General features: G+C 55.1%; 9 protein-coding genes across 9 annotated transcripts; 5 read left to right on the top strand and 4 right to left on the bottom strand.

Annotated features, from left to right (window-relative positions):
* Positions 1-968: 968 nt before the first annotated feature.
* Positions 969-1,367, top strand: ACO1O0_008888 (YqaE/Pmp3 family membrane protein; the record flags this gene model as incomplete). Its single annotated transcript, XM_083198242.1, has 2 exons — positions 969-1,014; positions 1,168-1,367. The coding sequence occupies 2 exons, from the start codon at positions 969-971 to the stop codon at positions 1,365-1,367; spliced, it is 246 nt and encodes an 81-aa protein (XP_083045977.1).
* Positions 1,368-2,610: 1,243 nt separating this feature from the next.
* ACO1O0_008887 (uncharacterized protein) lies at positions 2,611-4,134 on the top strand (the record flags this gene model as incomplete). Its single annotated transcript, XM_083198241.1, has 1 exon — positions 2,611-4,134. One exon carries the CDS (start codon positions 2,611-2,613, stop codon positions 4,132-4,134), a length of 1,524 nt encoding a protein of 507 aa, XP_083045976.1.
* A 682-nt stretch (positions 4,135-4,816) lies between these two features.
* Positions 4,817-6,857, bottom strand: LSK1 (CDC2/CDK family serine/threonine-protein kinase; the record flags this gene model as incomplete). Its single annotated transcript, XM_083198240.1, has 3 exons — positions 4,817-5,045; positions 5,110-6,656; positions 6,831-6,857. The coding sequence occupies 3 exons, from the start codon at positions 6,855-6,857 to the stop codon at positions 4,817-4,819; spliced, it is 1,803 nt and encodes a 600-aa protein (XP_083045975.1).
* Positions 6,858-10,793: 3,936 nt separating this feature from the next.
* On the top strand, positions 10,794-12,398 carry ACO1O0_008885 (Alpha/Beta hydrolase protein; the record flags this gene model as incomplete). The annotated part of the gene is made up of 7 exons (XM_083198239.1): positions 10,794-11,342; positions 11,405-11,488; positions 11,547-11,682; positions 11,739-11,853; positions 11,906-12,020; positions 12,072-12,200; positions 12,252-12,398. 7 exons carry the CDS (start codon positions 10,794-10,796, stop codon positions 12,396-12,398), a joined length of 1,275 nt encoding a protein of 424 aa, XP_083045974.1.
* A 293-nt stretch (positions 12,399-12,691) lies between these two features.
* LOC1 (uncharacterized protein) lies at positions 12,692-13,345 on the bottom strand (the record flags this gene model as incomplete). Its single annotated transcript, XM_083198238.1, has 2 exons — positions 12,692-12,979; positions 13,049-13,345. The coding sequence occupies 2 exons, from the start codon at positions 13,343-13,345 to the stop codon at positions 12,692-12,694; spliced, it is 585 nt and encodes a 194-aa protein (XP_083045973.1).
* A 1,665-nt stretch (positions 13,346-15,010) lies between these two features.
* Positions 15,011-16,155, top strand: ACO1O0_008883 (translation initiation factor eIF 4e-like domain-containing protein; the record flags this gene model as incomplete). The annotated part of the gene is made up of 3 exons (XM_083198237.1): positions 15,011-15,039; positions 15,114-15,917; positions 15,981-16,155. 3 exons carry the CDS (start codon positions 15,011-15,013, stop codon positions 16,153-16,155), a joined length of 1,008 nt encoding a protein of 335 aa, XP_083045972.1.
* A 400-nt stretch (positions 16,156-16,555) lies between these two features.
* On the bottom strand, positions 16,556-18,184 carry ubp10 (mRNA splicing protein SAD1; the record flags this gene model as incomplete). Its single annotated transcript, XM_083198236.1, has 1 exon — positions 16,556-18,184. One exon carries the CDS (start codon positions 18,182-18,184, stop codon positions 16,556-16,558), a length of 1,629 nt encoding a protein of 542 aa, XP_083045971.1.
* A 529-nt stretch (positions 18,185-18,713) lies between these two features.
* utp13 (U3 snoRNA-associated protein UTP13) lies at positions 18,714-21,452 on the bottom strand (the record flags this gene model as incomplete). The annotated part of the gene is made up of 1 exon (XM_083198235.1): positions 18,714-21,452. One exon carries the CDS (start codon positions 21,450-21,452, stop codon positions 18,714-18,716), a length of 2,739 nt encoding a protein of 912 aa, XP_083045970.1.
* Positions 21,453-21,753: 301 nt separating this feature from the next.
* On the top strand, positions 21,754-23,522 carry ACO1O0_008880 (uncharacterized protein; the record flags this gene model as incomplete). The annotated part of the gene is made up of 3 exons (XM_083198234.1): positions 21,754-21,789; positions 21,846-22,172; positions 22,512-23,522. 3 exons carry the CDS (start codon positions 21,754-21,756, stop codon positions 23,520-23,522), a joined length of 1,374 nt encoding a protein of 457 aa, XP_083045969.1.
* Between the last annotated feature and the right edge of the window lie 123 nt (positions 23,523-23,645).

The raw sequence follows: 23,645 nt of genomic DNA, 5'->3' as shown, positions 1-23,645 counted from the left end.
AATCTACGATTATCATCAAGAGAATCTCTGGCAGCCTCCGACGTCTTAGCAAGGTCACCTCTTCTAGTGGTAATGGGGGTCTCCCAGCGACGCCAAACGGTTAGCAAGAAAAGCGAGACACTAAACAACTACCCGTACAAGTACAGTATAATACCTAGGTTTACAAATAGAATGCAAATATAACACCATGTATTACGCACAAAGATATACATGGGAATATATTATGTTTCTCACAGAGTACGCCCAAATATGGATACGAATATGGATATCAATGTGTGTTAAATTATGAGATAGTCCGCCTACTGCTCAGGCGCTTCTCTTCCAGCTACCCTGCGGTGCTACTGAACGCAAGCCACGGTCGCTCGCATATGATTGACTTAGGAACTAGAGGCACATATTTATCCTAAGAGTAACATGGATGTATGATTGTAATGCGAAATATACCCGCAGCCAACAGATAAAACTATCTACCTGTCGTGGTTGGATGCGGTCGTCTTATGTTACTTGTGTGGCTCACCCACTAGGTAGTCACAGGGATATATGTACAAGGCTCAGAGGCTTTGAAGCCTTTCAAGTGCCTTCTATCTAAATATCACCAATTATCGCAGTACAACATGTTTCTCTTTGACCTAGGCATTTTATACTGACCATGTTAATCTGGCAGTGATTCACCCCTGGCGGGTGAGTCGGGTGTACGTCATGCCAGTGCTTCCCAACCACGTCATTGCCTGGTCAAGGTGATAGTATCCCTCGACCCTACGCATTTGCTCAGCTTCGCTCAAACTCTGAAAACAAACTTTGGTTAACTAGATCTCTGACGAAAGTTCCCTCCTCCCAGTGAGAGAAAGAGAAGAGAGTTATAGAGCCGCCGCTTGCCCCTCACTTCACTCGACTCTCGCCTGGCTTTTTCATCCCTCATCATCTCACCTGGGACCGTCGAAGAGAATCCATACCAATCAATCGCCATCATGGGGCTCGCCTCGTCTATTTGCGTGATTCTCCTCACGCTCATCTGTATGTCAGATGATGACGCTCTGCCACATTCGCATAACTAACCTCTCCCACAGTCCCGCCACTTGGAGTCTTCATCGTGGCAGGATGCGGCGTCGGTAAGCCTAGCCAACCGAGGCCCTTGGTGTGACGTGGCTGACCCTCTCCGATTTATAGACCTCTTGATCAACGTCTGTCTGACGGTTCTGGGCTACATTCCCGGGCACATACACGCCTTCTATATACTTTTCATATACTACGACCGCCGCGAGCAGGCACGCGAGGGCCGCATCCCTAGCCGACCGGCACCGGGTGTGTTCTCGAACAATGTCCAGACAGGCGGCACGCCCACACCTGCCCCTGGTAGGAGAGACTAGACTACAGATCACTGGGAGTCTGGCGAATGTACCTGGTTACCTGGGAAATGCATGTCGAGGTGTGACATGGCTGCCACAGTCTGGAGGCTGAGCAAGTCTTGGAGTGGAGGGAATGGGCATATGGTTGCTTTATGGTGTTCCAGGTTAAATCCGAGGCTCAAGGGAGCAGGGGAGGGAACCCACGGAGATCGCATTTGCTGGCAACACATTAGCTATACTCCATATGGGGCTAATACACGCAAAGGTTACCCAGGATGGGCAGTTGTTCCAGCATCGCGAGCATCCCTAGTAAAGTCTATCTGGACAGCAGGCCCCGATGCCCACTGCCGACCCATTCCGGTTAATAAGTGGTGAAGCCGTGTAGCCATTGGCTTATACCGTCTCGGGGCAGGCTCTGCCTCTCCACCGCTCACCGACCGAGGCGGACTTGGATACTAAGACGACGTTGATGGGTGGCATCGGTGTGCGTCGGTGACTAGGTGTCTGTGTCGCAGCACAACTAGTTGACTCGTCGCGTCTCCTGGCTGACCTCGCCTCACCGGGCCTGCGGGGGTGTACGGATCGGGGGCAACGATGGCATGGATGGCATCTTGCACTGGAATTCGAAGGTGTGCAATCGGGTTACCGAACGGGGGGAAGCTGAGAGTCCTGAGACGCATGCAGTTGGTGGGATGTGATTGGCCGAGCCCAGTTGGCGGGGCTGGCCCTCGACATCGCTCGTCCTTTGAACGACAGCCACGACACACTGCATGGAACCAGACCGCAACACCTCCGCCTGTCCATTCTCCTTTTCGCTAGAAGTCGATGGTTAATCCCACCTTTCCTCCTCGCATCTGCCACGCCCTCGATCAATTCGTGTCTTGCCTGCATCCTTGTCTCCACCGAGCCTATTACCTGTCCACCGCATCCGCGGGGCATTTGGCCCTCGTCCTACCATATTGCTGTTTATAATTATGCCATTTTATCCTCCTCCGTCGCCTCTCCACGTCGACCTTGCATCTCGACTGCATACGATTCTGCCAGCACTACCTTGATCCCGGATTCTTCAACGCGACACTGCTGCAGGCGGCAGGTTCTGCGACGTCTGGCGACCGACACGAAGCAATACTTGCTGCAAGACAGCACAGCGCCGACTTGCCGGCCGCTCTCTCAATGATCCACCCAGGCGACTGACCACCCAGGCGCCTTGACCAGCCAGAGATTATCTAACGTTCTCCCCTACATATAATACCACTTGCCCACCATGTCGTCTCCTACTGTGCCTATCCGCCCCTCCTCGCCTCCGTCCTCTCAGTCCCACCCTGCGCCCTCGAGACACCATCAGCGTGCAGTGTCCGACATCCCTTCTATACCAGCCCGTGCCGCTCTCGGATCACGGACCAGCGCCTTTCCATTCTCCTTTATCCGACCCTTCCAGCCCAACCCGTCATCAACAAGCCTTGTCCCTTCGACAGCCGAAGGCAAGCCCATCCCCGTCGATGATTCGACTGTGGAGAGCCGAACCTCTGCACTACGAGAGTTGAACAACAACTACCCGAGCCGCCATCGCTACGAGCGGTCCACTGGGGCCCAGAGCAGCACATACTCCGAACCAGTCATTGTCCGTAGCTACTACTCCCCCCTACCCAGTCGTCCCATCAGCACGTCCCGCGGCGGTGTCATCGTACACGGAGGCGCCGGCACGGTGTCTCAGAGTGGGAGCTCTGTCACGGCCGAGCGGCGGAGTTTGTCCTTTGCAACCACAGTCACCACGGCAAGGAATGGCATGCTGAGTAGGATGGGACGAGCCCGGGACACGAAACGCTTTGGCACCGGCGGACCTGAGGAGCTGCCTCCCGTCGAAGCTTTCACCTTCAAGAGCTTCATTGCCAACATGGAGCACCAGGAAGGAGGCAGTGATATCAATGCCGACCTGGACCGCATTGCCGAAATATGTGCCAGGTCAAGATACTCTCTGAGCAACCAGTACGAGGTTCACTATGCGCCCCATGGCTCTGGTGCATCTTTCATGGGCGGGTCGCGTGGCTACGACATCCAGGGCCCAACCCTCCAGGTCGTTTCCTCCGATGACGAACGAAGTATGAGGAGGTTGCGTAAAAGAAGGAACGGTGCTAGGAGAAACAGCAGGGCTATGGGCACCCTCGAAACCATAATGTCATCGAGCCGATCCTCGGATGAGGATAGGTCCGGGAAGAAATCAGCTGCAGAGATCGCTGAAGAGATCCGTGGCAGAGCCACAAGAAAGGAGTCGGGAAACACGACCCCGACGACTTCGTCGCGGAGCATGGCCGATGACCAGTTCTCGCTGAACGGGCAAGACGCACTCAAGACGCCTACGGGACGCAGGTCTGCCTCCTTGGCTCTTATTGATGGCTCAAAACAGAACCTTGCGCCAGGCGACCCAGCATCGCCACGCAACTCGGCGACTAGCTTGGTGGGCGAGCCAGCGCTCCCAAAGGCATCGACGAGCCAGCTGGAGATCCGCACCGCCCGCGAGGAGGAGAGGACCAAGGAGAAACATGCCCCACCAGTACCAACCCGTACTATCCGAGCGCGAACCGTGGACATCACAATAGCGAAAGGGGCCATTTCATCCTCGGACCGGGGCCCTGCGCCTAATGGGTTTATCTCTACGCTGAGCGGCTGGATCCCTTGGCGATCCCCCGACACGGCCAGCAGGTCCCCCGGCCGTGCCGAGGGCAGTCTGCGCCAGCTCCTCCGAACAACCGATATCAAAGGAAAGGGTGTCGAACGGGAATTTGCATGATTACGGTAGATCTGAGGAAAAAAAGTCTGTGTGTTTTCCAGAGCGTGCGGAGCGGTGAGTTTATCGCCGGGGCTTCAGTGATAACCCCCTCTTGTGATTTTCGAGGTCAGGCGTCAAAGGTGGTGGGACTTGGGAAGTTGCGATTGTCCGGATAGTATGATACCATGATGAAAGGAAACAAAAGGAGTCAAATAAAGCCGACGGTCATGTATATTGCCTAGGATGGCTTGAAACAGGGCTTATTTAGGCCCTGTTGTCCTGTAAGGCTAAGATATCCTTGGGAAGGTAGGCGGTTCAAGGGCCCAGTTGCGTTTGAGACCTCGAGAAAGATAATACATCGAGAGTCCATGGCTGGTTGTCATAATTTAGGATACCCCATGTGAAGGGTGAGAAGTATTTGGAGCTTGAAACATGGTCGTCATTATCTCTTCGAGTCCCATTTTATGAGGCCCAAAAACCTCGGGTATATTATGTACAAACCATTCATTCCATCTTGCCCATGCAACCGATCCCATGCTGCTTTGATAATCGCGAGTGCAACGCCAGAACAACCCTTCCCGCACTCCCCCCGATGTATAATTGCCAACAACAGACATAAATCCCATATCCAGTCATCCCATTCCGTACACGCTCAAACGCACCCTCCTGAGATCCAGACACAATGGAGTTAGAGCCCACGCCCCTAGGTGACATCCCTCGTTGCGGCCGAAATTTCAGCCTTGTTGGGCACCGGCTTGCTCTCGACGTGCTGTCGTTTCGCGTCCCTCGACTGGTCATGGCTGTCAATCGGGCGTTTCTTGTCCTTTTCACGGGCGGCATCCTTGGCTGCTGCTTTACGCGCTTCGCGGTCTCGGCGCTCATTCTCCTTGCGCAAGGCCTTGGACTCAAATTCATGCCAGTCGCCGTCAATGCTGGATAGCCTGTTTACACGTGTTAGCTCGATTCCATAAATTGTCCATCTTAAGTCAAACTTACTCTACTGCCTGCTTTGGAAGTGGCTCCTCGCTAGTGAAGTAGGCATGTTGCAGAACCTGGGCCGCCGTCGGCCGTTTCGCCGGGTCAAAATGAAACATCTCGGAAAGCAGGTCAAAAGCATTGGGCGTGACTCTGTCCTTGTACTTTTCTGCAAAGACGTTCCTCTTCTTGACTGTGGGCTTGAGCAGCTCGAACCAAGCCATGTCAACCAGCCCGGGCCAATCCTTGAGATTTGGTGTCCCAAGAACATTGTATATCTTTTCCAGCTGACTGAGCTCAGTTCCATCTCCAGCAAAAATGGCGTGTCGAGAGAAAATCTCAACCATGACGCACGCGGCGCTCCATATGTCGACAGCTGCCGAGTATTGCGTCTCTCCTAGCAGCAGCTCTGGTGAACGGTACCAGATCGTGATGACCCGATTGGTGTAGTCCAGTCGATGGTGCTTTGCATAGAAGCGAGCCAGACCGAAATCGGCCAGCTTCAATATTCCCTCATTGCTCACAAGAATATTGGCTGCTTTGATATCGCGATGCAATACGCCTCTGTTGTGGAGGTAGTCAAGACCTTCGAACATCTGCTTCGCAAGGTGCTTCTTCTGGGCTGGGTCAAGCTTGAAGGATGGGTGGTTGAGTAGTCCCGTGAGATCGTGGGATAGATACTCAAAGACCATGAAGCAGTCGTTTCTCTCAACCATGACCTCTTGGAGGTTGACAATATTGGTGTGTCTGAGAGACTGTAACAGCTTGATCTCCCGCACCGCAGTCACAGGAAAGCCGTCTCTTTCTCCTTCCATTCGAATTCGCTTGAGGGCGACAAGGTCTTTGGTGTAGACGTTGAGTCCCTTGAACACCTTGCCGTATGTACCAGAGCCGACGACGGATTCGTTACCAGGCTTCCGGAAGAAGACGGAATCGGAAGCCACTAGATCAGGGGTAAGAGCTGGCCGCGGCTTCGGCCGCTTCATGATCTTCCTGACTTTGCGCATTCTGGGCGCCATCCTCGGGCCCTCCGGGGGATTCCTAGGGTCAGGGCGGGGACGTGCTGATGCTGGCTCTGTTGGTGCGGATGATGGAGGTGCTCGGTCGTTTTGACTATGGTCGAGCGATACCCTTCTTTGAGGAACAGCGTTGAACTTTTGAGATATCTCAGGTTTCGGTGCTGTGGGCGCGGGTTTCGAGGGCTTGAACGCGAAGCTGAACTTGGAGGACGAGTTATTCTGGGCACTAGGGCCGGATGGTGGTGCTCGGCCGGAGGGACCCTTGGGCCCTCCGGGGACTTTGTCTGGTGCATTCGTATCTTCGGGATGACCATCAGCGAGGGCCCTTGATGAGTTGTCCTCTATCCCAGTGTTCGCTGAGCTGGGCTCCATCTCTCCGCTCGGTGTCCGTCGGCCCCCGCTTGCATCATCGGGTGGGTAGGCGCGGCCTGTTCCGGCTGGACCACCCCGGTCCCAGTGCGAAGTTTTGAAACTCGACCCTCGTCCACCACGACCGTTGAACGCGCCTGCTCTCGACCCGCCACCCCGAGGGCCGCCACGGTAGGGGCCCTGCGGAGGCGGTGGCCCGTATGAAGGTGAGTGTGGGGGGCCAGGGTGATAGTGTCCACCTGGCCCATTTGATGGTCCGTAGCTGGCGGGTCCTTGATGATATGATGGGGGATAGTGACTGTGCAAGTTAGTAAGAGGCTTGGATATTTATTATTGGAAAATTCAGGTACATACTGTGAGGGCGAGAACTGTCCGCCCCATGTGGGTCGATTGCCACCATAGGGGGATTGTGCCGGTGAGTTGTGGTACGAGCCTCCATGCTGAGGTGATTGGGAATAACCCCGGTTATCATGGTGATAAGAAGACTTGTGTGAGTACATTGGATTGTACCCTCCTCGGTGGCTTCCACGGGACCCCATGTCGTCATCAATATCTGACCGAGTTGAGCTATGTGGAAGCTCAGGGGAATCTCGCCGGCGGCCTCTCTCACGATGAGCTGCAGGGGACTGGGGCGGATCGTGCTGATGACTTATCCGGCGATCTAGACTTGGCGCGGCCGAATCCCCCGGAGCGGGCCCGGATGATGAGAGGTGGTGGCCCTCACGAGGGGCACTAGGACGGCTTCTGGATAGTCGTCGACTGCTTGGTCCGGGGGATCGGCTTCGCGCAGGGGGCCGACGGTCGTCGATGTCAGTGTGGCGAGAGTCGCGTCTACCGCGGCGAGATTCTGTCCCAGGCGGTGACTCGGAGCCGCGACGTCTTCTCGGACGCGAAAGGTCGTCACCACTTCTCCTTGGAGACGCGTACGGGCGTGGAGAGCCTCGTCGACGGTCGTGCGGGGAGTGTCGGCGGCGGTGCTTGGAACTAGATTCGTAGTCGTCACCTCGGCTCCTGTGTGAGGGACTCGATTGCCCCCTTGACTTCTTTCGATAACGGGAATTTGATGAGTGGCTGCGGCTCCGATGCCTCTTGGTTGAAGATGGGGTGCTTGGGCGACCGCGACCGCGATCGCGACTTCGGCTGCGTCGATGAGCGCTATCCTCAGCTTCCTGGCCACGAATCTTCTGCTCTCGAAATCTTGGGATAAGGTCCTCCTGTTCTGTACGTCGACGCGGGATTGGTTCGGGCGAGGGACGTCGGTCGTGGTTCCTTCCGCGACCGAGGGGAGCGTGACGAGGGTGTAGGGAGGGTTCTGGTCTCGTGTATGGGCGGTGGCGGGCTTCGCGATCTGGAGATAGACGAGGCCCACGAGGAGGAGATCCTAACCTATCTGAGGATTTCACACCTCTACCAGCTCGCGCCCTTTGTCGTGGATCATCGTTTCCCCCGACGTCTCTCATGGCAGCATGTTGCGGGCGACGTGGAGGAGGCTCTACCATCCAGCCGGCCATAGCTGTGGACCATTTGAGTTTTTAGTGCTGGGGGGTGGTAATTGCCCGGGACTTAGCCGAGTCTCCTGCCTACCAGTCAACTCTGTGCGAACAGAGTCCTGCTGCAGGCCAAGTACCTTCCCCAAGAGGGAGATAATGATAATAATATAGACCTCTTTGGACACTGAGTATCAAGAGGAACAGTCCTTAAGGCCATCGAAAGATGATGCGGTGGCTTTAAGCATGCGTCGAAGTGCAGTGTGCGTGGTTCCAATCTCTCATCACCTAGGCGGCCCCAGATCCCTGGAGTGAGAACCAAACGCCAGATACCACCACCAACAGCCTGCAAACCCAGTCCAAAGCAGAATGGCCACGTTGAAGTTGCGCACTTCAAATGGGTTGGACGGGATCGGTGGACGTGTCTCTGAGCACTTGCAAAGAGACTGGTTGGATCACATAACCGCCCGCTCCCAAAAATCCAGTTCGTTGGCCATGCCTTCAGGGCAGTTGAAGCAAGTATCAGCCCCTGGAGCTGAAGGTGCACATGGCGCCCGCTGCCTCCCTGCACCCAGAATAGTTCTAAAACCATTCCAGCGAGTCCGTGCGCGTCATGAGCAGAGATGCAAAGACTATATACTGATCCTCCGGATCTTTTACGATTTCCCTTCCCTCCACACCAACCTTCATGCCCTCTGTTGCCCGGGAGCAGATAAGCACAGCCCAAAGAACATTAGCATAAACGATCCATGATCCGGTTGCTGGTGATACACGGGTGTAATGGAGACTGGTGGATGCTCAAAGCGACCCTGGCAACAAGACTCTCCATGGAGAGTAAGATTGAGAACATCGCTGAGCGAACCTTGTAAACCTTGTGTTGGTAACAGGGCTCGAACAGTCAGTCGCACAGCAGGTCGAAAGTTCCCTTGTGCCTTGTTAGGTGGTGGGAGTGCTGCCAACGTGGGTTGTGTCCCACTCGACGCAAAACCGTCCAGACGCACATAGTCGAGGTAGCTCAATGAGCTGCCCTAATGGAAAGCAGATGCCATGACTATGAAGTCAAAGATGACATGGCTCGCCAAATCAGTTGACGAGAAGTTAAATATTTTTGCGCGACCCCCGCAGACCTCAGATGTGGTATGCAATATGCAATGGGAGGCGTTGCCGGCTTGACACAAATCAACACGCGTGTGTTGAAAGTCAGGTCCCTACCACGAGGGAAGACTGATATCGTGATGCCATTGTGAGGGTCTTCTCTAACCCCTTCCGCTGCTTAGTCCTAGCTCACATGGCAGATGATGCGCCAAGCTCATTTTATCCCGTTGTAACAAAGAATGATGACGGTGGAGAATATGAGCGCATTTTGGTGCGCTGGCGCGACTGGCGACGATTCGGAAGTTGGTTGCTGTTCGGTAATTGGGGACGTCGTGATGACGACTCCGCAGGTTCGGCGAGTAGCCCTAATCAAGAATCCCCGTAGGGAAAGATAATGGGCATGGGTATAGTCGAGAGAATGCAACCCATGTTCTGGAAAGTAAGAATGAGTTAGGTGGTATGCGTCGCTCTGCAACTGGAGGTTGGGGTGCAAGATCTGAGGTGGTGAGGGAGTTTGCAATGGAGGATGAGGTGGCGGTAAACTACCTAAACACAGGTCACGTGTAAGATGTTGAGTGAGCCTGCATTCCAGATTGCATCCCAGTTCCAGCACACTGGTAGTCGACCTTGACCGCCTTATTACATGTACCTCATCAGCAGTCAACGCCAGCAATAACTCTCTTCTAAAACCTGTATGGAGGGCATGGAATTGGAATATGGGCGGTTTAACCCGAATAGAGATAGGAGATATTGACTACAGAGTACGATACTTACTACCTCGTACTTTTGGAGTTGGAAGACTACTTAGTACTAGGACGTACTAGTTAGTACCTAGTACTTCGTAGCATACTCCGTCACGTACTCCGTCCTAGAGGGAACTGTACTATGGCAATGCCTTGGCTTCTGGAGAGAAAAAATATCACCGCCAAAAGCTACGAGTAATACAACTGTAAGCAAGCTAAAACTCTACTACCTACCCTCGGTAGATACCTAATTAGTAGCACGAGTAGTGCTTTAATCCCGTCCTGACTCGAAGTGGCCAATTTTTCAGAGCTCGACGTAACGGGATTCCGTTCCACCCAAAGCCGGCCCTCCGAATGCCTCGGCATCTTTCATCTCTCTCGCCCTTCTTGGAGACCTCAGAGACTCAGAGAGCCGCGCCAGAGACCCACTAGGAGATCGCCTTCGAGGACCTAGCCCGATCTTCGCGCATAATCTTCGCGCATATTCTGCATCCGCTCGGGACATTTCCCGAATCCGCCTCTGGGGAATCCATTGATGTGCGTTGGACAGGCGTAGTCCTTCGTACTCATCGCATCAGCCGAGCGGCTTGCCCGGCGTCCTGGGCGGTTGAACTTGGAGTCCCTTGGGCCCAGACGCGTTGTCTCAGGTTCAATCTTCTTGCCGAAGCCCTGAGATGCAGCGACCCGTGGGAATCCTGGACGGGAATTCGGGGCCATTGGTTGACCGTTGGGGTCCCACCTACTTACTTATTTGGCGCCCCTGGGCCCGTCTCCGTACATATTTGCGTATCTGCCGTCCTATTATTACTCGTACTCCGTACTCGTACCTATGCACTCAACATCCGTTCTTGAACCCTTGTCAATTCTCTCTGTGATTTGATATTTCCACTCTCTTTCATTCTTGGTTTCTTTCGCTCCTGTAAGCGCACGGCTTTGCCTCTCAGGTACAAGAACACTCATTTCATACAACAACCCGCCACTTGTGAGAAGCCATGGAGTGGCTCGGCCAGGCCAAGATCGACTTCACCCACGCCCCGTCGCCGCGGCCGGTGAAGCAGAAGGACGGCAGTGAGACTGATCTTCTCAAAATTTGCGAGCAGGCTACGCCACCTTGCAACCTGAATCCTCTCCTGTTCAATGGCCATCTCCAGACCATGTGGACGGCCACCAAGCCCCACGGCCCTTCCGTCTACTACCGCCGGAAGATGTTCGAGGCCGAGAATGAAGCCTATGAAGGCACATTCGCCGTCGACTTTGTCGTAGAGCCGCACGACGAGGTGGACCCAAACTTGTGCCGTCGCACCGTCCATTTCACCGACGAGCAATGGGACAATATTGGCTCCGATGACAGCAAGCCCATGCTCATTGTCCTCCACGGCCTCTCAGGCGGCTCCCACGAGATCTACCTGCGCCACTGCATCAAGCCCCTCATCGACCAAGGGGGCTGGGAAATCTGCATCCTCAACGCTCGGGGCTGCGCGCGGACCAAGCTGACCAGTGGAGTTCTGTACAATGCGCGAGCGACGTGGGATGTGAGACAGGTAAGACAGATCATCAGATGCCCTGAGAGGAGAACTTAGAGGCTAACGCAGGTGAATTCTAGGTGGTCAAGTGGGCCAGCAAGACCTTCCCCAACCGCCCGCTCTTTGGCATCGGCTTCTCCCTAGGTGCCAACATGCTTACCAACGTGAGTGAAAATCAAATGCGTGGAAAGAAGCAAGATATAGATTGGTAATCGTTACTAGTACTGCGGAGAGGAGGGCTCAAACTGTCTTCTGAAGGCTGCCATCGCCTGCTCGAGCCCCTTTAACCTCGAAGTCTCCAGCAAGATGCTTCAGAACACTTTCATTGGAAGAGAAGTGTACCTACGTGTCATGGGCGGTAAGCGCAGGGTTCGGCGGGAGAACAAGGGCTCCTTGCTAACATTGTGTCTTTAGTTGCCATGAAGAAGCTTGTGGAGACTCACAAGACCGAGCTGGAGAAATTTACCGACTACGATATTGATGATCTGCAGAGCATCACGTACTTGAACGAGTTCGATCGTAAGATCCAGTAAGTCGAATACGCAGTCCTGAGCGAGGACTTGTCTCCTGACTCTGTATAGATGCCCGAGCTGGGGTTACCCTACTGAGTTCGCCTACTACCGGGATGCCTCGTCCACCGATGCCGTCACTGCTATAAGGATACCATTCCTGGCCATCCAGGCCACCGACGACCCCGTAGGCATAGCCAACCTTCCTCCTAAGATTCTAGAGCTGACCGAGACCTAGATTGCTGTCAAGCAAGCCATCCCCTACGAAGAGTTTGAGCAAAACCCTAACACCATCTTATTGACGACTTCCTTGGGCGGCCACTTGTGCTGGTTCGAGACTGGTGGGGGCCGCTGGTATCCCCGTCCCGTAAGTTTCCCCGTCATAAGCTCACATGGCTATGTCTCACAAAAAGCTTAGGTCACCAATTTCCTCAACCACATGGCTTTCAAGGTTGACCTTGATAGCGTCCAGCCATCGCAAGCGCCTAGGACTTCGGGTGTCGCGGCGCGGCAGACCATGTACGATCCCATGAGGCGCAAGATGGTCATGTCGGGACAAACTTAGAGCCAGAAACTCGGCATTGTGTTATAGCGAGATCTGGCAAGCAGGATATACTAAAATTTTTTGGAGCAGATGGTATACTAGACGAGAAATATAGACGATAGATAATGGATAGATGGGATTTGTTTCGCCTGTGGTCGGGGCAGATTCGCGTGGTTGAGTGTAAAATAGACAATTTTATTGATCCAATCCGTATCACTTTTCCGAGTATGCCGCAAAGATGCCCCCGAGTAGTAGGATAACTCCAAGCGCCTAGCAATGCCATGCAATCGACTCACTCCTCGACCTCTTCCTGCTCAAGCAAACGACACGCTCTTCTTCTTCTTCCCAGCCCCGCCGGCCTTGGTCCCGGCCGACGTCACGTCGTGGAGGCTCTCGTCCTCGCCCGCAGTCTTCCGCTTCCGCTTTTTCCTCAGCGACTCCTTGACGCTGTCGAGCTTAGTCTTCCTCTCCTCCTCCTTCTTAGCGGCCTCAACCTTCCTGGCCTCGCGAATCTCCTCCATCTGGCGTGCCTTGATCATCTTAGACTCGATCTGACCCTCCTTCTCGGCCTGAACTATAGACAAGATTGTGTCCATACCCTCCTACAATATTGTCAGCCACAATTGACAGCCGCGAGGAAGGGCCGTCTGTGCAACGTGGAGAATTCTTACCTTGTCGTCCACAAAGACTTTGCCCTTCTTCTTGCCCTTGGGTTTGACGACGCCGACAGGGGTGATCATGTTGAGCTTGGGGATACCAAGCTCCTCGTCCGTGTACGTCTTCTTCTTGGGCTTCTTGAGAAGCGCCGCGCGGCTCTTCTCCTTCAGCTGGACGGCCGAGACGGGGCCATTCTTGTTGCTCTTGCGCGCCGGCTTGGAGACGCGGTCCTTGGATGACGTCTTGTCGGCAGCGCCCCCCTTGGGGGCAGCATGCTTGTTCTTGACGGTGCGCGTCCGTGAGGGCGCCATTGCGACGGTCGGATTCGGGGCAATTTGCTGATTGAGGAGCCCGCTCGGGTGTGTGGTTGCTGGTTATGGGAGTCGCGCGACAGCGTACGGGAAATTTTTTGGAGGGCTGGGCGATAAGCGAGGGGCGATAAGGCGGAGCTCGTGGTGGGTGGGGCCGTACGACGAATACTACCTACGGAGTACCCTTCTGCTCTAACTTCCTTTTTCCCACGTTATACTGCCAGCTGACGGATAATAGAAAAAAGAGTGCTGATCTAAAAGGGCTCATACTATTTCATAATGCTAACATCACAGAGAACAGGGTTTAAAAGCACGAGGGGAACTTGGGATTTGTCTCAGGATTATAGCCTAAGTACCCTGTAGAATTTGTAGTCTCACTCTATTATTACAACTATTGCTAAAGCAGACTCTGAGTGTCGAGGTGTTTGACTATAGGCAGACGGAGAAACATCTAAAGAGATAATCCCATGTGGTGCATTATCCTCCATGTGAAATGACTGAAGATTTGGTGACTTGTCACTATCTCAGTCCGTAGTTGAGTCAGCACCTCAGTCAACCACCGTCACTCTTATACCCAGCCAAATCCGGACGCCGTGTGCAAGTACTTTCTACTCCATGCTGGTAAAGGACGAGTAATGTGGTTGGCGCTGCCGCCACACTCTACACACTAGGCAGCCAATCATTCACGGCTGTGCAACAGCGAAGACGTCAATCCGGGGATCGACTGACGAGAGAGATGCTGCTGGGGTGAGGCTCTGCACTCAATCTATAATGATACTTGCCGTCTTGCTGATAACTGAAAGGGGTGCTAGTGGAGAATTATCTATAGTATGATATTTCTAGGAGCACATAAGGCTGTAGGTAAGGAGTGATCCGACGAGTTTAAACTGGGCAGCTGACTGTTCACTCGGGGCCCTCGAGGCACAGCTCGTCATGATGATATGCGAGAGCAAAGTTGAGGCTTGACGTTTTATTTCATTAGCACTGGGAGATACCCAAGTGGAGTTTTTACGACTTGGGGCGTTGTTGTTTGGCTGCGATGCTCCACTAACAGGTCCCCAATACCAGCGGCCTCGTCGTCCTCCACTCCACTGAGTCCAGCGGGCAGCCTGGCCGCTTGGATGTTATTAGGTACCAGCTCGAATTTTTGCACCGCTTCACCCTGTCACGCATTCCCCCAAAGCTCGTCTCTGTCTGCAGATTTCATCGACACTTCCAACTGCCATTCACCCGGACCAACGCATCACATCACCTATTCCAACACGTTTCGACCATCACTACTCAGCCCTATACAATATAACACCAGTACCAGTACCAACAATTCCATACCGTCTCCTGCAAATTCATCTCGAGCCTCATAATACGTAACCAACACCCAACCCCACGACCGACTCTACCGCCCTTGACGACTCTATCCGATCCCAGCCGCCCACTCTCGCCCTCCCCGAACGCCGTCCATCTATTCTCAAATTAAATAGTCGTAGCCCCAAAGTTCGGGCTGCGCTACGTCAAACAACCCCGAACAAACCTTCCCCAGAAGTGCTTCACGAACCCCTGCCTGTCGTCATTGTCTCTACCCAACCGCCTCGACCCGCCCTCGAGCAAACAACCCTCCCGTCTCCCGACAAGCCCGAAGCACGGTTGAAGGACCCGCCATCAGTCTTCATGGATAACTTATGGACTCGGCGCACAAAGTGAGCAAAGTTCCTTGTGCTCCCCATGCACACCTACCCACATTAAACACCAGTTGACTGACCCCCGTGACCAGCACCGGCAAACTCTCCCTGTCCACATCTAATACCGGCCCCAACGGCGTTGACTCCTCGCCCCGGAATGCTTCGTTCTCGAAGCGTCAGAGCGGCAGCGAAACTCCTTCCCATCTAAAGAACGGTTCCTTTAGCGCCACAACGCCTGGGGGAGGCTTGACATCCCCATCCGCTGGGGCGTCTAGCGCCTTTGGCCTGGGCTCGGGGGCGTTCGCCTCCTTCGGATCCGCCAAGACGCCCAAGGGCTCCGGGAACCCCTTCGACACGGCAATGGGCTCGGCCGTCCCTAAGCCCGGTCAGTCTAAGGATTCCTCCAAGGTTTTGGGGAGGGCACCTAGCATGGCGTCCATCTCGGAAATCAAGTCCTCAGCCCCTACTACCCACAGGCTTCGAGACTCGTGGACCTTCTGGTACCGACCGCCAATCTCCAAGGCCCACGGCTACATCGAGTACGAGCACACGCTACACGCTATTGCCACGGTCGGGACGGGGGAGGAGTTCTGGGAAGTCTACGCACATCTGAAGCGACCGTCGTCGCTTCCGGTCGTCTCCGACTATCATTTATTTAAGAAGGACATTCGTCCCATTTGGGAAGATGATGTAAACAGGAACGGAGGAAAGTGGGTGGTACGGATGAGAAAGGGAGTGGCCGATCGCTACTGGGAAGACCTTCTCCTCGCTCTCATCGGCGACCAGTTCGGCGATGCGGGCGAAGATGTGTGCGGTGCTGTCCTTAGTGTCAGAAATGGCGAGGACATCCTGAGCATCTGGACGAGGACCGATGGTGGCCGCGTGCTGAAGATTCGGTGAGTCTCCCTCAGGACGAAACGAGCGAGCTGTGGATGGTTTTAAAAACTAACTGGTCACAGCGAAATCATGAAGCATGTCCTCAACTTCCCTCCAAACACTCGTGTGGAATTTAAGAGCCACGACTCGAGCATTCAACAACGCACAGCCCTCGATGAGCAGCGTCGTGAGAAGGCCAATCAGCAACAAACCGAGAAGCGCCAGACGTCCGGTGGAGCTAGGCTGAACGCCGAGTAGGATCCGTTCGACGGTGCTTCATGTCGCCTACATTAGGTCCTTTTCTGCTTACACCCCTTCTGGATTTGTATACTACTGGTTTAAGCACTTGGCTTTTTTTCTCTCTGTGACAACCTCATTCCCCTGTTGACCCCGTTGCTTGGATGAGGATGCTGTAACGTGAATGTATGGACGAAGTGGGACGGTTGGCTGGGTAGGATGGACGGTTATGTACTATGTATGTTCTGTGTTGGGAAAAAAGAGGCCCAAAACGCTCCAACGGGAATGAAGACATCAATACAGAAGTTTTGCAAGTCTTCACTAAATGACGAGCTACATGTGTGGTCCTTTGAGGCATTATCACATTTACCATTTTTTTTCTATTTTTTTTTTAACTTATGACTGTTCCATACATGCATGATCAGGCGCCTGGTTTCCCTTTCCCCTTTGGCTCCCGCCTCCTCTCCCAGATCTGCAGATATGACTCGCCAAGGTACAGCAACTCGTTCTGCACCTTGTCGACAAACAGGTCCTGGCACACGACCCACTCGCCTGTCGCCTTGTCCTTGAGCTGGACCTTCCACGTCTTCTTCTCCTCGCCGCTGTCGGCGACGTCCTCCCTGACGCGCACCGCCTCATGGACGATGTTGGCGACGAGGTCGTACCAGATGGGCTCGCCGGGGGGCCACTCGTCCGGGTTGGGCTCGACGTACGGCGAGACGTCGAGGTTGCGGGCGTCAAACGTGACAATGGTGGGGTTGCGCTCCGAGACGAACTTGTTCTGCGAGAAGCGCTTGACGTGGAAGGCGAGGAAGGGCGGCAGCGGGTGGAGCAGGCGGTAGCGCTTGCGCCGGGCGTGCTCCTCCTGCGCGCTGCGGCCGTCGTACTTGCTGAGCAGCGTCGTGAGGGGCACCTGGGGGATGATGTTCTTCTCGAGCTCGTCCTGGAACAGCGGCGCCGAGGGCAGGTCGAGGGTGAGGAAGAGGAAGCGCGCGAGCTGGACGTCGACCTCAGCGGCCTCCTCGAAGCGCAGGCGGTCGCCAACGTCGGCGCGCGCGGTGATGGTCTGGGACTCGACCTTGAGACGGCCCTGGAAGGTGAGCTGGACGACGGAGCTCCGGGGCTTGGTCTTGGAGCCGCCGAGGCCGAGGTGCAGGTTGTTGAGGAACCAGGATAGGAAGTCGACGGGGTCGGACTGGTTAGTGAGGGTAAAGCGCTTGTTGGAGCGCAGCGAGACCTCCTGGAGGAGCTCGTGGGGCGAGACGTGGGCCTTGAAGGCGCGCGGGTTCCAGATCTTGCGGAAGAGGATGCTGCAGCGCTTGACGAGTTCGGAGCGCGATGAGACGTCGGCCGTGAGCATGAAGTTGCGCAGGGGTGTGACGTGCGAGAGGGCTTGGACCACGACGTTGAGGTAGTCGTTCTCCTTAATGTTGTTCATCCCGACGAAGCCCGGGGTGTAGGGCTTGCCGGCCAGGGTGACGCTCGTCCGCGGGACACGGTCAAGCTCGGCGGCGTCCTTGCGCGTGTACCGCGGGTCAGCGACAAACTTGATGTCGTCAAGGGCCTTGCTCTTGACCTCATAGCCTTCAGGCAGGACGTAGACCTTCTGGGTCTCGAGGTTGATGTAGACGTGGTGGTCCTCGTCGAGGGAGTGGAAGTAGGCATGCGACTTGGGCCCGCGGCCCTGAAAGTACCTGCCGCAGACGAGGCATGCGTAGACGTTGATGTTGGAGAGGGAGACGGAGCAGAGCTTCTCGAAGTCAAAGTCGAGGACGTTGCGGTCGATGGTGTCGAGGTAGAGGTCGTCGTAGCCATCTGTGGGGGCAGCTTGTCGTATCGGCGCTGTGGAGGCGGCTGCGGAGGTCTCATCATCAGATTCATCGTCATCTTTGCTGTCTTCCCTTAAGAGACTGTTGGGTTCCTCGCTGGTTGCTTGTTCCTGGTTGTTCTCGAGTGGTGAGTCGCCCTCGTCCATCCGCGACTTTTTGGACGCGGGCGACGCGACACCACCGAGCTCCTCAAGAGCCTCTGAAGCTTGACGCTTGCCCATTGTGGTGGCTGTGCCCTCGAAGGCGCTAGAATCTGCCGGGGACAGGAGGGAGATGGGCAGCCTCCGTCGTCTTCGGCGTTTGTTGTGGTTGTCCGTTCAAGGGAACAGCACGAAGCAAGGCTGAACACTATGTAGGCAGAAAAGATTGGGTCCTGCATAATCCTAGGAGCGTCATTGTGGGGCACTCGAAGACTTCAACTCTTCAGATTGCCGCGTTCAGAACATCGTCTATCCATGCGAAATAGGCTACAAACTATCTAGGAAAATATATAAATGTGATGTTGGAGCCGCAGATTGACTTTGATTTCTTTCAAGATGAGGTTTCAAAGTAGGTATTCAGTTTGAGACTTTTAGGAAGTGCTCAAACTCCACGAGTTACACGCTGTCTTCGGATATAAGGTACCATGCACCGCGAACAATCTCAACTGGTACGATGCAGGTTATGCGCTTGATAGATCAAGGCAACCGAAGCACTGGCCGGAAAAAACAGATTGAGTGTAGTGCATTTAAATCATTCATTTCTATCGACCTACGCCATAATGCTATCCTGGTGTCCAGCCTCCTGCATCAATACATCCTCCTCATCATCAACCGGCGCCAGGCTATCCATCTCCTGCAGGGTATATTCCACCAGGTAGCTCTCATCTACCAGCTCCTCCAACCGCTTATAGTGCCTCTCCGTGTATACCCGCAGGGCGTGCAGCACGTCCTTCAGGCTCTTCTGGCCCCTCGCCCCCTTCACCGATAGGTGGGAGAACTTGGACGCCGGATAGCTGCGGACTAGTGTCCATAGGATCCTCTGCGCCACGGGGGCTGTCCGGGCGTTCGTGTTCCAGTCCCGCAGCCGCAGGAGCAGGAGGAAGATCTGCTCGTCTGACAGGCTGCCGAGGACCTCATCCACTGCCTTCAGTCCGCTCAAGCTGCCCCTCTCGGGAGGGCTGGTGGTTGTCACCGAGGTGAAGAGGCTGAGAAGTCGCCCAGGGTGGTTGAGCTGAAGCGCCAACGTGATGGCCTCGCGGTACGAGCCAGCGTGGATGTGATTTTGCAGTTCCTGCTCCTGCTCCACCAGCTCAAGGGCCGCCTGAGATGCCGCAGCTTGCGTCTCGGTGCTGGTATCTTTCCAGAAGGTAACCGTCGAGTCGCTGCTACCAGAAACAATATCGTTTGTGTCCGGGTTAACGGTAATTGCCCACACTCGGTCCTCATGGTTGTCAAGGGTGCATTCGGTCTCGCCAGAGTTGGCATCCCAGACCTTTACGAGGCCATCACCGCCAGCGGTGGCGAATTGGGGCGGTCTCCTGCCCTTGTCTTGAGAGGAGGGCATGGTGAGCCACGTAACCTTCAGCACACTGTGCGAGTGGCCTTCAAATGTCCTCACACAGGTATAGTCTGCCAGACTCCAGAGCTTCGCTGTCTTGTCGCTGCTGCCCGTGAGCAGGAGGCCCTTGCTGGTGACCAAACCGTCCTCGCCCTGAATCCCGGGCATGTTGGACGGGGAAAATTGCAGAGACCAGACACCTCGCTTGTGACCCCTCAGAATACCCTGCACCTCACCTTCCTCGACGGACCAGATCTTGACCGTCTTGTCCTGCGAACCCGAGGCGAAGAGCACACCCGAGCTCTGAATGCTGATGGCGTTGATGTCCTTGTCGTGCGCCTTGCGCGTGAAAGCAGCACGGATGCCAGATTTCTGGCCCTTCTCCTGAGGCTTCCTTGGGATTTCCCACTTCTTGATTGTTTGGTCTTGCGAGCCCGTCAAGAGGAAGGCTGGGGGGTGGTTGACGGGATCGGTGCGAGCAGCTGATGACTCTGGAGGAATGCTCTTGGGGAGGGCGACTGCTCCGACAGATTCGGCGTGACCCGAGAAGGTGGCCCAGCAAGTGTACGAGTTATTTGACGGGTCGATTCGCCACAGCTTGGCTGTATTGTCCTTTGCGCCAGTGGCCACCCAGTGACCCGACCAGTCCACATCGAGGGCAATGACGATCTCATCGTGGCCCTTGAGAAGGGCAACATCTTGACCAAAATAGGGGGTCTTGGTTGGTTCCCAGGCCCGGTCCTCCTCCGCAGGTGAAGATTCCGCTACGGAGATGATTCGAACATCCTCGGAGTTGGTGCTCAATGCCATCAACGAGTGATCAGGCAGCAGGTATGCGAGGTCGATGATTTCGTCGTGCGTTCCCGAGATGCGTCGAAGGGGCTCGGTTTGTGTTAGTGATTGCGCGTCGTCTCTCTTCGGCACCCGGTAGAGCGCGAGGGTGTGGTCGACTAGAACGCCGAGGACGAACGGAAGACCGGGTCGGTAGATGCCAGACACAAAGGCCTCCTCCTCACTCTTTGCCTGCTGCTTTCCACTGAGCTCGCGTCCGGTGTCGGTGTCCCATACACGAAAGCATCCGTTGGCACCAGCTGACCAGGTGAGACTCCCGTCCTCGACGAATCCCGCTGCTTCCACCAGCTCCAGGCAAGGCACGACTTTTCGAATCTTCCACGATTTCGCGTCCCACCAAATGATGGTCTTATCTCTGCTGGCGGTGACGATGGTGTCTTGTGCTGGCGAGTAGTCTAGTGCTTGGACATCGGAGACATGCGAGTCAAGGTTGGCGATGCAGCTGCGCTTGTTGAGATCCCAGACCCGGACCTTGCCATCCTGGCTTCCAGAGATGAGTCGGAAGTGCTTCGTCTGAGTGCTCTCATCGTCGTCCTCCGAATCTTCCTGAGCATGAGATCCCTTCTTCCCCTTGCGGCTGCGGGAAGCGTCCTTTGACCGGGCGGCGACTTCGAAGAAACGCAGCGCCGATACTAGAACTGATGGCCCGCGGAACGTGTGGGTTACGAAGCCGCCCACAATGTCCCAGACCTTGATCGCGCCATCTGTGCCACCGGTGGCCAAAAGAGTGCTGGTCCGATCGACGGCCAGCACGAGGACGGGCGTGCCATGAGGCTTCAGGGTCCGAATGAGAGTCGGCTCCAGCGAGTCGTCCACAGGTGACCGTTTCAGCGAGAATATCCTCATGGACAGCGATCTCGAGCATACGATGAGATGCGACCCTGACGGGGTCAGGGTCAGTGTCGAGATTTGCTCTCCATCGCCCTCGATCTGGCCCAGATGCTTCCCAGTGGCAGGTTCGGTGAGAATGGCATCTTCACCAATTGTAGTCGCCAGAATCCGTGCATCGTTGTCGATTGAGACGGCGCCGCCAGTGAAGATGGGCCGCAGGACGCGATTCACGTCAAAGGTCGTCTTCAGAGGCTGCTTGTTTGCCATGTTGAATCAACTGAACAGTTTGCTGTGCGCAGCACAGCAGTGAGACTGTTGCTTGAAGTGACCGTAGATTTTTTTTTTCTTTGGTTCAAGGCTTCGAGGCAGGCTGCAGGGTCCACAGCGGAAGTTCTGTCGCAGTGGGTGGATCCATTAATGCCAACCTTAGTCATTTTGCCAACGTTGGCAAATTGACTAAGCATCACCTGTCACCCCAACTTCGCTGGATGAGCCTGAGCCATCTCATCACTATGTTGGCTGCTTTTCTTCCTGCATCACCAGATTTCGGCGCGAATGAGACTTGAGAATGGGCTTGCTAGGCCCTTTGACGGCGCAAGCCTTGGTAAGCGCTATAGCTGTATGTATATGATGTGCATCTCAGGCTGACTTCTATTCCAGGGCAGGTCTCCTTATGACCCAGACGTCATTTCAGGGGAGGGCGAGGAGGACCCTCATGTCCCAAGGCAGCAATACGACCATCGAGGGCGTCCAATAAACCCTGAGTCTAAGAGAATCAACAAGGACATCATCCGGTCCCACAACGAGGTCATGCTTGTGGTGGGAGTGGCAGAGCCTGAGAACCCGGACCCCACCGCCGAGCTCGAATCTAAGCACCAGCACGATGCCTACGAGAGCTCTCTGGGTGTCAGGCTCATTTGGGCCACCAAGCGATGTGTGGAGATGGTGGGCGTGTTTGGTATCAACGGGATGAGGCAAAGGGTGCTTGTAGGTCAATCATTCCATACCATCATGACGACATGGGGCTAACTGAATAGGTATACAAGCATTATTCCCAGACACCGTGCTGGGAGCTTTATAGGGCCTATCGCTCAAACTTTTCGTTCTCCCGAGATATGCTCCCGGGAGCACCAGCTAGCCTCCTTGCCAACTACATTGACCGTCGATTTATTCCTCAATGGTTCCTAAGCCTAGATAGGAGCTTCCTCAGAAGATGGTTAGTGCGAGCGGGTCCTTTGGGCACTTATTTTTGACTGACGCTGTGGCAGTGTTGACCACTCTTGGACCTATCTGCGACTCCATTTGGAACTTTTTGCTGCCTTCCAGAGACTCGGGCTGATTCGGAGCACGCAGCTGCTACCGTCATGGAAGTACTTTGTGCCGTTCACAGGCGACTCCCCGATCCCAGCGCCCCCCCTGATGGCCGACTTTACCCTCCCATCTCTACTCCGGTGGACTGGCAGTGCTCTCCTATCGGCGACCCCGCTTCTCCTCTGGGCCATGACGCAGCGTCTGATGAAGGATTGGCAGCCGAAAATCTGGCAATGGGTCCTGTCTCGCCTGCCAAGTCCCATATATCATGGAAGATTAATTGTTCCTCTGCCGACAGAGCAGCCCACGAATGGGCCCCCCGCCCCTGAGTCACATGGGGAGCCGGAGACGGAGGTGCAGGAGGAACCGGTCACCATCGAAGATAGCGGCGAGGATGGACTGCAGTCCACTCCTGAAGAAAGCCCTTCACCTATTCAGCAGCCGGAGTTTGCCAGGCGGCAGAGTGTGTACTCTGTAGCAGGCGGGGAAGACAGCGATGACGATGAACACGAGGTAGTCGGCGCGGCGCTGATAAGCTTCGACGTCGAAGCGACCGAGGCGACGGAAATGCCTCCCCAGGGCCTATGGTCCGCGGAGCTTCGGCCCACCCCCGCGCCCGAGCCTCATTTAGGTGGCGAGATCCTGCCGATCTACCTGTCCACAATGCTCACGAGGCTACCTGCTCTCATGGCGGGCAAAGTCATCACCGACAGCATCCTCAGACTCTCAATAGCTCCCTGTGAGGCCGTGGCGCTTCGGTTCGCGGCTCAAACATTCTGCGATCGTCGCAACCTGCCATGCTCGCCGATTCTCGGCCTCACTCTGTTCAGCGGAGTCAATATGACGTGGCTTGTAAACTTTCTTGGTGCCGAGCTCATGCACCTGGCGTTGTCCGGGGAGATCTGGTCCGTGTTCAGTGCTCTGTCGCAGTACTTTCACAGGTCAGAGGAAGAATGGGAAGACTTTGAGGGCAAAGACTGGGGCGATTTTCTAGGTCCGTTCTACTCGGTTGAGCCGCTTTTCTGAAGGGGTTGACCCCTTTGATTGCGTCGACTCTTGAGCGAGATAACCGTCCGTGTGAAACAATTTGCTGTTCCGTCCAGCCTGGCTGCATATTGGGCTGCATTGGTTAGCCCACTCTGAGGTTGC

Source organism: Amphichorda felina, assembly GCF_050947745.1.
Source record: "Amphichorda felina strain 45539 chromosome Unknown scaffold_9, whole genome shotgun sequence".
Taxonomy (NCBI): Eukaryota; Fungi; Ascomycota; class Sordariomycetes; order Hypocreales; family Bionectriaceae; genus Amphichorda; species Amphichorda felina.
The sequence above is the reverse complement of the archived record's forward strand: the minus strand, read 5'-3'. Positions and strand labels throughout refer to the sequence as shown.